We start from the raw sequence: 11,435 nt of genomic DNA, 5'->3' as shown, positions 1-11,435 counted from the left end.
GCCTGAATATGGAAGGGCCTCAGAGCAGCCACCTCCTCCTATTCCTCCAACACCCTGCAGGTGGTCCTCAGGAGACAGAGCAGCCCCTGCCTGAAGCCACTGAGGACCATCGATCTCGTCAGGCAGGGAGGTTATGTCAGGCCTCAGTTTCTCACCCGCAGATGAGGAGCAAAGCAGATGCTCCCCAAGATCCCCTCTGGCACAGGGGTCTTCTGAGGAGGCTATGTGTGCCTGTACTTGGCACCCCTCTAGAGTTAGGAGGTAGTGGTGGATGTGACAGATTGGCTTGTCTCCTCCAAGTGCTCTGCCAGGGGATGGGGGCATGAGGGTGTGGTGGTGTCCGTGGCCCAGACTGGGCCTTTGATGTACTCACAGGTAGGTGGGCTGGCGGGGCCTGTAATAAGGGCCGCCAGGGCAAGAGGCAGGGGAGCCCCTAGGGGCATCCGCAGCTTGACCTGCTTGGGTCCCCATAATTGCTTCCTCCCCTCCTTGGGAGGGTACAAATAGAGATGCCCCGTCTCTAGCCTCCTACAGCTGAAACCAGCAGCAGTGGTGAGTGCCAGCTGCTGGGGTCCTACCCTGCAGTGGGTGTCAGGTAGTTCAGGGTCTGCGGATGGGAGCGGGGCTGGGAAGGGATATCAGGTATAGGGGGCTCAGGGGGCCTCTGTACGGTGAAGGGTTGCCCGGAGTTTGGGTTAGGGGTGTGCAGAGCTGAGGGCTGGTGGGGGCGGGGGCCTCGGTGGGGAGAGAGGATTCCTTCAGGTCTCCAGACACCCAGCTTCTGAAAAAGCAACCTGGTGCCAGCCAGGCCAGAGGAGCCCAGAAGGGCCACGGAGCACCTCTTAGGTTCTACATTCCTTGGGCTGTGGCCCTTTTCTATGCTAGAAACCCAGACACCCTGTTCCAATGCTGGCTGTCACAAGGACCCTACAGGCAGTTCTTTGCCCCTCACTCCTGCCCCTTGCCTGGCCAGCCTTCTACCCCACAGGTTCGCAAAGGGGAGGCAGGGACAGAGCCTTGGCCTTGGCTGCAGTGCTGCTGATTCCTGTCCCCTGGGTCATGGGGAGCAGCCTGCCTCCCCGGCTGCCTCGGTAGTTTCCGAGCAGGTGATGGGATTGGGGGAAGCAGGCATTTCCAGGAAAGGCTGCCCCTCCAACAGAACAGGGTATTCCTCTGCAGAGCTTGTAGCTCAAGACCCCCAGGGAAGTGGGAGACTGCTTCAGGTGGGGCAAATCCCCAAACTGGCTCTCTGCACACCACCTGGCTCAGGTCCCTGAGTCTGCCTGAGAGGTGAAACAAACCCCAGTTTACAGATAAGGCCCCTGACACCCAGTGTCAATGACTCATCTGAGGAGGCATGGCTACTTGGATGCAGAGTTCAGGGGAGGAGGGGTGGGTGAGGGTGGTGGTGATAAGCTGGTGGGGGTGCCTCTCAGTCCTCACCCCTCCCCGAGAATGTCCAGCTCCTCTGAGAGCTCGTGCTGTTTCCTACAGAAGGAGCTTGGGTCCTAAAGTTTGGATGACTGCATTTTATGGTGCTACAGAGTGGGACTGGGTGTCAGGGATGATCAGGGAATCCTCACGGGTCCCCAGTGTGGGGGTGTTGTTGGTGGGTGGGGCACACTCCCTGAGGAGTTCACAATGATGGTGGAGAAAGAAGACCTCTGTCCAGGAGAGTAACAATGGGGTAGTTGGGAAATGTCTTAGAAGAGGCTAGAGTGGTCAGGGAAGGCCACTCAGAGGAGGTAGAGCGTGTGGGCCAGAAGCCTTGGGGAGACAAAGGTCTGGGAGTGGTCCCTGGGAGACACCTGGGCAAAGGCTCTCTGAGTCTCTGGCATGAGGCTCACATCCTTGTTCTCTGACAGTGAGGATGGCCAGGCCTCTGGAGCAGGCGGTGGCTGCCATCGTGTGCACCTTCCAGGAATATTCAGGCCGTTGCGGGGACAAGCACAAGCTCTGTCAGGCAGAGCTCAAGGAGCTGCTGCAGAAGGAGCTGCCTACCTGGACCCCGGTGAGCACCCAGGGATGCACTCTGAGCCGGTGGGGCGCAGGCGGAGCTGCGAGGAAGGGACACCAGGACGGGATCCCCGTGGGCGCCACTGCTGCTGCTTTGCAGGGCTGCTGGGAGGCTGGAGCGAGAGCACCGTGCAGAATTCCCAACACACAGTGGGCCCTGAGCAGCATACAGTGGGACCTGGGGAGGGCGCTCAGGGGGCACGGCCAGGGGCTGGCTGAGGTTGGCCTTGGAAGGGGTACGCGTGGGGTGGGGTGTGTGTGTGGGGGGGAGGGGTGGCCCACGAGGGGAGGGTGGGACGTGGCATGCTCACTCCTCACCCTGCCCCCCCACCTCCCCTGCACAGACGGAGCTTCGAGAGTGTGACTACAATAAATTCATGAGTGTGCTGGACGCCAACCAGGACTGCGAGGTGGACTTTGTGGAGTACATGCGCTCCCTCGCCTGCCTCTGCACCTACTGCCACGAGTATTTCAAGGGCTGCGCCCCCGACCCTCCCTGCTCCCAGTAGGCCCTGCTTCCCCCAGCCCCGTCCTGTACCCTCCGCATGGTTACCCTGGGTTGTTGGCCCTGTGCCCGTGAGGCCTGAGTCATGAGGGGACCTCCTCAGCATCATGGCTGTCATGGCTAGAGACAGAGCAGGCTGCTGCTGCCTCCCGACTGAGGCCGCGGTGGTGGGAGGCGGCCAGCGCTCAGAGCCTGTGTGCACACGGGAGACCACGACAGGGAAAGGCCCACTTAACTCCTAATAAAGAACTGGCGTCACTTGGTTTGGCTTCCTTCTTTTGAGAGGGTAGCCTGGGGTTTGGGGCAGTCTTCACTCCTCCCTGGGGAGCAGGAGGCTGAGGCCAAAGTCAGCCCAGCAACAACACACGGTCTCCACCTCCTGCAGGAGGGCTGGGCTCAGTACCAGGAGAGTCTAGGGGCTTCGGGGTGTCTGTTTCTCTTTCTCTCTCTGGGGTCTCTGAAGAAGCGGTGGCCCTGGGCTGTGAAGGAAGATGCGGGGGCAGCCAGAGGCTCCCTGGGGTGGGAGCTCAGTTCTCACGAGCTGTTCCTGTTCTGAGGAGGAGGGTGGGGTGTAGGGGTGGGGCGGGCTTGTTTGCCTGGCTGTGGGAGCCCAGAGAGCAGAACTAATAGGATTAGGGTGTCTGAGGTCTGACGAGGGGATTGCTCCTGGCCAGAGAGGGGTGCCCTGCATCGGAGGGGAAGGGGACACCTTGGCCAGTGCCCATCGCTGGAGCCAGGGCCAGCCGAGTGCCTTAGGCTCTACTCCTGGTTCTCAGTCACCCTGAGTTCATACCCCACTCTGGGAAGGTGACCCCGATCCCTGCCTTCCCCCTTTTGCGCCATTTCTCCTCTAACTATCCACCCCAACCTGCATTCTTCATCCTAATACCACTCCAACTCTAGATACCCCCTCTTGAGATCCTCCCACTGCCCAGCCCTCTGGGTACCTGCCGTCCATCCCTGAGCCCCATGTCTGATTCCTGCTCCCTACTTCATTACCACCTCACCTGGACCTCTGTCCACTGACATGCCTGGGCTGGTCCTAGCATCACCTCTGGGTGTTGTTCTGTTCTTCCGACAGACCCCCAGCCCCTGCCCTGGGCCTCATCAGTGTGGCGGAGTGCTCTCTATGGAGGGGAAGGACAGTGAGATCAGTGCCACTGAGCCTGGGGTCTGTTCCTTAGTTCCTGGGCAGCTACATTTCCAGGGTAATTTCTTTCTTTTATTTCCCCAATATTCAATTTTTTTCATCTTATTTATTTTTTTAAGTAGGCTTCACACCCCACACGGGGCTTAAACTTACTAACTCCTCCAAGATCAAGAGTCACACACTCTACCCACTGAGTCAGCCAGGTGGTTTCCCGGGCCTCACTCAGCATGCCTGTGTCCTCTTTCCTTGCTGCCTGTGGGATGCTGTGCCCTGACCCCCATGGCCCTGAAGTCAGGTTGAGCTGTGCCCACCACATTGACACCCCTGCCCGTGCGGGCTCTCCCACTGTCCTGTGTGCCTGCCCTGGGCAGGAAGCTGCAGGCCCACGGGAGGACTGGCTCTCCCTCATCCCCAACCCCTGCTATGGGCAGGGCCTGGCCAGGGTATAAATAGGACAGAGCGCTGGGCTTCCCCCACTCTTCCTCTCTTCGCACCCTCTCTCCTCATCTCTTCTCCTTCTTGGTCTGGTGAGTCGAGTCTCCTGATTAGCACACACGGGGTGTTGGGCCCAGGCTGGGGTCAGGCTCTGGGCAGAGGAAGGAGTGGCTGGTGAGAGCCAGATGCACTAACTGGGTCCAGTGTGAGATCATGATGTGGAGGCCTTGGTGTGGGGTGGTGCATGTGTGTGTGCGTGCTCCTACATGCATGCATGTGAAAGAGATAAAACAACAACACAAGCAGTGTGCCTGTGGCTGGATCTGACTAGCTGGGTGGTCCTGAGATGCTGGGCTTTGCACGTGTATTGCTGTAGTGTGTGTTGGTGTGTGTGTGAGCCATGCGTGTGTGCATACTCGGGTATGGGATGCTAACTCAAGGCCACTGTAGCCTTTTGTCTGGTTGTGTCTTTGGAGCCTCTGCTCTGCACCAGCCGCCTGGAGCCTGCCTCCCCCCCAACCCCTGCTTCTGCCACCGCACCCTGCCCCTCCCTACTCTAGGGCTAGGCCACTGGTTTTTTCCGATGCAGGCCCCTGGGCAGGCCTCCAGCAGCCCTGGGAGGGGGAGGATGGGGCAGGGTGGGGCTGCTGTGGTCGCCGGGAGTACTGGGGGGGCAGTCGGTGAGGCCCAGCCTGAGGGATGCTGCCTGACCCACACAGCCTGTGCAACGGTCCTGGTCAGTGTTGGAGGCCTGAAGCACACGCTTCTCAGCAGGGCTGAGCCCACCTTTCTGGGGTCCCCCTCTGGTGGGAGCAGAGTCTCACCCGGTGCTCCCTAAGGGATGGAAATGGGGTGGGGCATGCTGCATGCAGACCTGAAGTTGGGGCTGGGGGAGTTAAGGGTGTCTCTGGGCTTGTCCTCAGGTCCTGACAGCCACCATGACGTTCCCCCTGGAGAAGGCTCTGGATGTGATGGTGTCTACTTTCCACAAGTACTCTGGCAAGGAGGGTGACAAGTTCAAGCTCAACAGATCAGAGTTAAAGGAGCTGCTGATGCGGGAGCTGCCCAGCTTCTTGGGGGTGAGTGGCTCCTGCCTGAGAGTATGCCTCTGAGTGCCCCCTTCCCCACAGAGGAGGGGCTGGGGCAGGGTGTGTGGGGGGGCAGGGTTTGCAGCCGGCATCTCACTGAGATGGGGAAGTCGGGCACAGAGCTTGCTGTGGAAACGCAGTTGGAAACACGGTGAGCACTCGCCACTCATTTCTTGGAGCCTGGCAAGAAGAGGGCCGGGACCCAATGGGTAAGGTGCAGGCCAGACGTGCCAGGCATTGCACAAGTTAACCGAAGAGGAAGTTCAGACCTAAGTTACTCCCTCAGGTAGTGGAAGGGAAAGCTGAGACCCACACACTGGGACGGTCTTCCGGTTGCCACCAGCCCAGCAATGAGCAAGGTTTGAGTCTCCGTGGACAAGAAGACACAGTTACGGAGACACCTGCCCACACCCCTGAGCACTCACGGCTCTCGTCTATATCAAACTTTATGCAGTTTATGTTATTCTTGGGACAACCCTGGGGGAAGGCACTGTGGTCCCTGGTCTAGCCGAGAGCAGAGTGAAGGTGCTCAGCCGAGAGCAGGGTTCCCAGGCAGGGCCCCCAGGGCAGGCCCAGGGAGACGCTGTGCCTCCCTGAGCTCCCACCTGCAGGTGGAAACCTGCTTTAGTCTTGGCTCCATCCCCAGAGCTTGCGGTCCTACCTGTAGCCTCTTCCCTGCAGAAAAGGACGGATGAAGCCGCCTTCCAAAAGCTGATGAGCAACTTGGACAGCAACAGAGACAACGAGGTTGACTTCCAGGAGTACTGTGTCTTCCTGTCCTGCGTCGCCATGATGTGCAATGAATTCTTCGAAGGCTTCCCTGATAAGCAGCCCCGGAAGAAGTAAAGGCCTCTGTGCGGGAGGGGTTGGGTCCACCAGCTGAGGTCTTACCTGTTGGCAGCAGGCACAGGACCTCACCCTGGCTCCCCAGATGTGTGCAAGTTGTAGACCATGTTTAATAAAGATTCTTGGAAGCTTTGAGGCTGATGGTCTGGGAGACTCTGGGTCTGGGTGGGGGCTCAGGCTGGTGGGGGCAGTTCTGTGGGGAGCAGACTGGTGAAGGTCAGGGAGTGGTGAGCAGAAGACTGTCCGCAGTGCGCCTGCTGGGGTCTGGAATGGGGTTTGGGTGCCTTGGGACAGGGGGCTGAATCAGTGCCTGGCTTCCAACCCAGGGATGGGTGAGTCCAGCCTGTCTATGGTGAGGTTCTGGAGGCCACACCGTTGCAGCAGCCCCAGGATATCACCCCTTTGACCTTTGTTCCTGCCCCAGAGATCCTGGGATGAGGGTTGTTAGCAGTTAGGGTCATGGTCCTCCAGAGAAGGACAAAGGACCTCAAAGGGATGAGTGGAGGATCGTGGTTGTGGTGAGAGCGAGGGAGGTGGTGGGAGGTGGCCATAACTTTGGAGCTGAAAATGGCCATAAATTTGGAGATGAAATTCCAGACACCGGATCTGATAAATGAAATTGACATTGTTCTTCCCCCAGAAAATATCAGGCATGATGTTGTGTCCCTTCTGGTCCCAGGCAGGTGATTGAGGTCAGCCCACCAGGCCAGGCTGGGGTGGGGTGGGGGCCTCCGAAGGTCATGTCTTCAGCAGGGGGCTTGGTCCCCTTGACCTTTCAAGCTCTCCTCCTTCCTTCTCATTCCATCCTGTTTTTCTCTCAAGTGTCAGAGCAGAGGGCAGGTGACTCAGATATTCCTGCAGATGTGACTTGCAGAGGCCTGGGGAGGATTTGGGTCCAGGAAGCAGCCGCCTCCTCCCCTTCTGTGGTCGGAGGGAGCCCTCCCCTGGGCCTGCAGCACTCTGCCTTGGAAAGTCCTGTTGCTGGGCAACCAGTCCCTGCTGCCTCTGCAGCCCTGCAGGGGCGGGGGTGTGGGGTGTGTGTGGGGGTGAGACACAGAGCACAGCGGGGCAGGGAGAGCCCAGACAGGCCAGGTGGGGCCATGGCACCACAGCAAACCCCAAGTTGGCTCTGTTCTCAGACCTGAACTGGTTGGTGGTAGAGCTATGTGTTTCCTGGGATTCAGAGGACTCGTCCTGCCTGACCCTGTCCCCTTCCTTCACACACCCTGAACCTGCTTCCAACCCACCCCCACCGCATCGCTTGGCCTCCCCATTCTGTGTGCCTTCCCCGGACCCTGATCCTAGGCTTTCATTCCAATTCTGACAAATCTTTCCCATGAAGACCACTGAGGCTGAGAGAAATCATTTATTTAAAAACTCTGCAAACACCATAGGCTCTATCCTTACTAATGACCTTGACAGTGCCCTTGGCAGGATACATCTTCCCTCATGGATTTCCATCTCCAGGTGAGCTTGCTTTGCTCTTGGTGTGGACAGTGGCCTCGGGCATGAGCACAGTCCCTATATTTGGCCCACACTCCTGGGTCGTGTTTCCAGAGCAGCTGGTTTCTTTTCCATCCCCTTGTCCCAACAGATTGAGTGCTGGTTTTTGGTTGGCCCCGAAGCTGTGTGTGGCACAATGAACTCTAGGTGTCCCTTCCCCTTGGGAAAGGAGGGAGGCAAGACTGGCAGAGGGGTTTTTCCTCAGCCCCATCCCAGGAGGCTCTGGCCGGGGGGCCTCCTCGGGTCCCCACCCGTTCTCATTGGCTCTTTCCCTGCCCTGGTTTCCTGGGGATTAGAGCAAGGAAACAAAGGCAGGGAGTGTGGAAGGGAGTGTGTTTCTGCTGTGTGCTCTGTCTGCTGGCTCCTTCCCAGGTGAGTCCTTCCTTCTCACCTCCTGGCTCCTCTCTGTGGTGGGGCAAGTGGATGATGACAAGGCTTGGGGACCTCCACCAAGGAAGGCCAGGCATGATGAGTGGGCACTTGCTCAGAAAGGACGGCCAAGTGTGAAGCTGTGCTTCTCAGAATTTCTTGAGAAGGGGCTCTGTTGCAGATGTCCGGAAGCCCTTCCTTCCCTGTGATCCTGGCTGAGTCTCCTGGGGGAGGCTAAGCTGAGGTTTTGGGGTGCTGAGAGGTCACTGATGGATCCAGTTCAAGAATCACTAGGTGGGCTTCAGGCTGAGGGAGGGAACCAGCTGCTCTTTCCTCCTTGCTCTGACTCCACACAGATTAACCTGGAACCCCCATGTGTCGGAGGTATAGTCCCTTCCAAAGAGGGAGTGGTTTTTGAGTCTGAGTCTGCCTTCCATGGTGGATGGATATGGATTGGGTGGATGTGGCTGTGTTGATGGACGAGGAGGACCACATCCAACCCAATCTTTGGGTCCAATCTCAGATTCCGGAGATTTCCATGTGCCCAACCCACTTGGTGCCAGTCGTGTGTGCACTTCTCTGGGCCAGAGATGGAGACCAGCTGGACAAGTCCAGTAACCTCTCCCCTGTTTCCTGCTGAGACCATATCTCCCAGTTCCAACCCCAGCACCCTCCAAGCCCTGGACTCTCTCTTTGCCTGGTCCTCCCCTTGTACAAGAGGACACACTCTGTCATCCAGTGATTCAGGCACCGGGGCAAAGGAGGGTGCTTAGGAAATGAGTGCCCATGCTCGGGGGGCCAGGGGCCCTTACCACCAGTTCATCTTTTGGGGAGGTCCTCTTGTCATCTGCACCTAGAGCCCTTTCCAGTATTTTTGGAGCATGCAGCTCCTTTGGGGCTGGCTGGTCTCATGGCTCTAGCTGCTCCACATTTGCTTCAGGTCTTACTATACAACCTGTTCTGGGACATTTGAGTCCACTTGTTGGTAAGTTTTGTTTCAACCTGGGTTCTAGTTTCTGGTCCTTGAGAGAGAGCCTCAGGGCTGGGCTAGTGATGGGGAAAGCAGAAGGTCTGGCTTCCCGGGGAGGTAATCCTTCTCTCTCCCTTCACCCTCCAGAGGCACCCACTGATGGAGACTCCTCTTGAGAAGGCCCTGACCACTATGGTCAGCACTTTCCATAAATATTCTGGGAGAGAAGGCAGCAAACTGACCCTGAGCAGGAAGGAACTAAAGGAGCTGATCAAGAAGGAGTTGTGTCTTGGAGAGGTAGGTGACTGTCACCTGCAGCCGAAGACCTGAGTTCTCCCTGTGCACAGCATGGGGGAGGAGGAAAAAAGTGGAATTACATTCCACTGTCAGGGGCTCCCCTCCTGCGAGGGAGGAAGCCTCAGTTCTGCATCTGTAGAGACCCAGCCGAAAGGACCCACACCCATTCTCTGAGTGCTCTAGTCTCAGCCAGGAGAAGGGTGGCCAAAGGGAACCCCTGTGGTGAAGAAGGTGCCAATCTTGGGCCAACAGATGCAAGACCTCTGTGTGTGTGGGAGGAACTGGGTTTCACTGAGAAGGAGGGAGGGCAGTGTCAGAGGCTGAATTATAGCCTGTGTGAGGGGTTAGCGGTCAAGGAGCCCATCAGCCATGGGAGAGCCTGTGTGAGGAGCCATGGGGCGTGAGGCACCAGGGCACCCAGCTCGAGCAAGGGCTGGCACTGACATGGGAACAAAAAGGATCATTCTGCTGGAGTGGAACACAAGGTTGGAAGGAAACAGATTGCTTCTTGCCAGATGGAGAAGCTGGGAGGCGGCCGACAGAGGGGAGGGCCTATGAGGAAGTTATATTATTTTTATGGGTAAAAAAAAAAAAAAAAATAGAGGCTCAGAAACATTATCTAGCTTGTCTAAGGACACTCACCAAGTAAGAGGCTGAGTCCTTCCTTTTCCCCTGAAAATCCAGTCTTGAGGCCTCTCCAGTCACATGGTCAACCTTGGTGGCCTCCTCAGAGAGAGAGCCTTCCTTTGGGGACTGGAGCAGGTGTGGGTCTCACCAGGCCTGCCCTCTGGCTTGCCTGCCAGGCTCCCTGCATTCTGGAGTTAATGAGGGCGAGGGGAGGGGCCGCGGGTCCCCTAGGGGTTAATTATGGGGGACAGAGGCCCTGGGGTAGGCCTGAGTTTAACAGGAGCCCAGTCTGGGGGCAAGGACCACGGCACAGAGATGTTGTTTCCATCTCCATCTGTCCTGACGCCCGTCTCCTGTGGAAAAGTGGGAGCTGAGGGCAGTAAAGAGAGGAGGGCAGAACGTGTCTGTCTGTCTTCCTGTCCCACCCAAGGGCCCTGTCTCCATCCTCCTAGTGGAGCAGGACTGGGAGAGCAGGGGACAGACAAGTGTGGCTGAGCCAGGGATTCATCTCCATATGGCTGTGCCCCCCAGAAAGGGAGGTGGCAGTGGCTGCTAGGCCCCAACATTGCTCTCCTGGAGTGTTGTCGGGGTCAGTTCTCAGCTACCCACTGTGGGGACAGAAGTCTGGATCATGCTCAGTGCCACATAGTCACCAAAGCATTTCTGTTAGACATTGTATAAAATCCAGATGATTCTTTCTTTGGATGATGGGAAGTGCTGAGGAAAGGGGAGGGTGGACCAGCTTTCCTCTGGATATTTGCTCAGACTAAGAGTCAGGTCACCACATGGTGCCAGGCCTTGTGCTGGGTGTGGGCTGGGGACACTGTGGGGGTTGAGAGGTTCAGTGTTGCTGACCTAGCCGAGGGTCACCCTGAGGCTATCCTCCCAGGGGTGGGTGGCACCGTGCACTGGGGGGCAGGGCTGAATGGGGTGGCTGACCTGTCCCTCTCCCTGTGCTCTTGAAGAAGATGAAAGAGAGCGGCATCGATGATCTGATGAGGACCTTGGACAAGAACAGTGACCAGGAGATCGACTTCAAGGAGTACACGGTGTTCCTGACCACGCTGTGCATGGCCTACAACGACTTCTTCCTGGAGGAAGATAAATGACCAGGGCTCAGCCCCTTGCCCCTGGCCTCTTCAGCTGTCTCCCAGACACTCCCTGGCCCCTGGCCCTGCTCTCCCTTCTGGACGGACCCTGCTTCTGCCTTCCCTTCCAGCAGAAGAAATAAAGATTTTTCCATTCCTGGCTGGTTTTGCAGATGTCTTGGACACCTTGGCTGGGGGTGGGTCGGGCGAGGCAGGACTTCTCCCTGAGCTGAGTCTCCGGGCATTAGGGTCACCTACCTCCTGCCCTTCCCAGTGTGGATGCCAGCCGGCTTCCTGGGCTTAGTTCTGCCCTTCAGGGAGATGGGGAAGTTTGGGGCAGGCTTTCACTTGCCTTTCAGAGAAAGCTAAGAGGAAGTGCTTTGAGGAGTACAGGTACTGGGGAGGGTCCTGAGGGTAGTGGTGGACAAGCCAGCCTGAGGCTACCCCATGCCAGCTTCCCCCAGCAAGCCCACCCCACCCCACCCCACCCCACCCCACCCCACCCCATCATCTGTGCTTTCTGTTGTCTCCACTCCCCGCT

General features: G+C 57.9%; 3 protein-coding genes and 1 long non-coding RNA gene across 7 annotated transcripts; 3 read left to right on the top strand and 1 right to left on the bottom strand.

The window, feature by feature from the left end:
* The first annotated feature begins 543 nt into the window (after positions 1–543).
* On the top strand, positions 544–2,765 carry S100A3 (S100 calcium binding protein A3). Its single transcript, XM_072828475.1, has 3 exons — positions 544–552; positions 1,866–2,011; positions 2,361–2,765. The coding sequence occupies exons 2-3, from the start codon at positions 1,871–1,873 to the stop codon at positions 2,523–2,525; spliced, it is 306 nt and encodes a 101-aa protein (XP_072684576.1). The 5' UTR covers positions 544–552; positions 1,866–1,870; the 3' UTR covers positions 2,526–2,765.
* Positions 2,766–4,059: 1,294 nt separating this feature from the next.
* Positions 4,060–6,173, top strand: LOC140635245 (protein S100-A4). Of its 3 annotated transcripts, none has more exons than XM_072829527.1 (3): positions 4,060–4,198; positions 5,030–5,185; positions 5,876–6,173. In XM_072829527.1, the coding sequence occupies exons 2-3, from the start codon at positions 5,045–5,047 to the stop codon at positions 6,038–6,040; spliced, it is 306 nt and encodes a 101-aa protein (XP_072685628.1). In that variant the 5' UTR covers positions 4,060–4,198; positions 5,030–5,044; the 3' UTR covers positions 6,041–6,173. The 3 variants fall into 3 exon arrangements, with proteins under 3 accessions (XP_072685628.1, XP_072685627.1, XP_072685629.1); XM_072829526.1 differs by lacking the exon at positions 4,060–4,198 and adding an exon at positions 4,699–4,842; XM_072829528.1 differs by lacking the exon at positions 4,060–4,198 and adding an exon at positions 4,804–4,912.
* Positions 6,174–7,140: 967 nt separating this feature from the next.
* Positions 7,141–11,054, top strand: S100A5 (S100 calcium binding protein A5). Of its 2 annotated transcripts, none has more exons than XM_072829524.1 (3): positions 7,141–7,507; positions 9,030–9,179; positions 10,772–11,054. In XM_072829524.1, the coding sequence occupies exons 1-3, from the start codon at positions 7,490–7,492 to the stop codon at positions 10,913–10,915; spliced, it is 312 nt and encodes a 103-aa protein (XP_072685625.1). In that variant the 5' UTR covers positions 7,141–7,489; the 3' UTR covers positions 10,916–11,054. The 2 variants fall into 2 exon arrangements, with proteins under 2 accessions (XP_072685625.1, XP_072685626.1); XM_072829525.1 differs by lacking the exon at positions 7,141–7,507 and adding an exon at positions 7,759–7,915.
* On the bottom strand, positions 9,031–10,980 carry LOC140635244 (uncharacterized). The gene is made up of 2 exons (XR_012032618.1): positions 9,822–10,980; positions 9,031–9,219 (listed from the first exon to the last, which is right to left on the bottom strand). It is a non-coding gene; the product is annotated as an uncharacterized lncRNA (long non-coding RNA).
* Positions 11,055–11,435: the final 381 nt, after the last annotated feature.

This window comes from Canis lupus, chromosome 6 (genome assembly GCF_048164855.1).
Source record: "Canis lupus baileyi chromosome 6, mCanLup2.hap1, whole genome shotgun sequence".
NCBI classification, from domain to species: Eukaryota; Metazoa; Chordata; class Mammalia; order Carnivora; family Canidae; genus Canis; species Canis lupus.
Note: the sequence above shows the minus strand (reverse complement) of the source record. Positions and strands in the feature narration are given on the sequence as shown.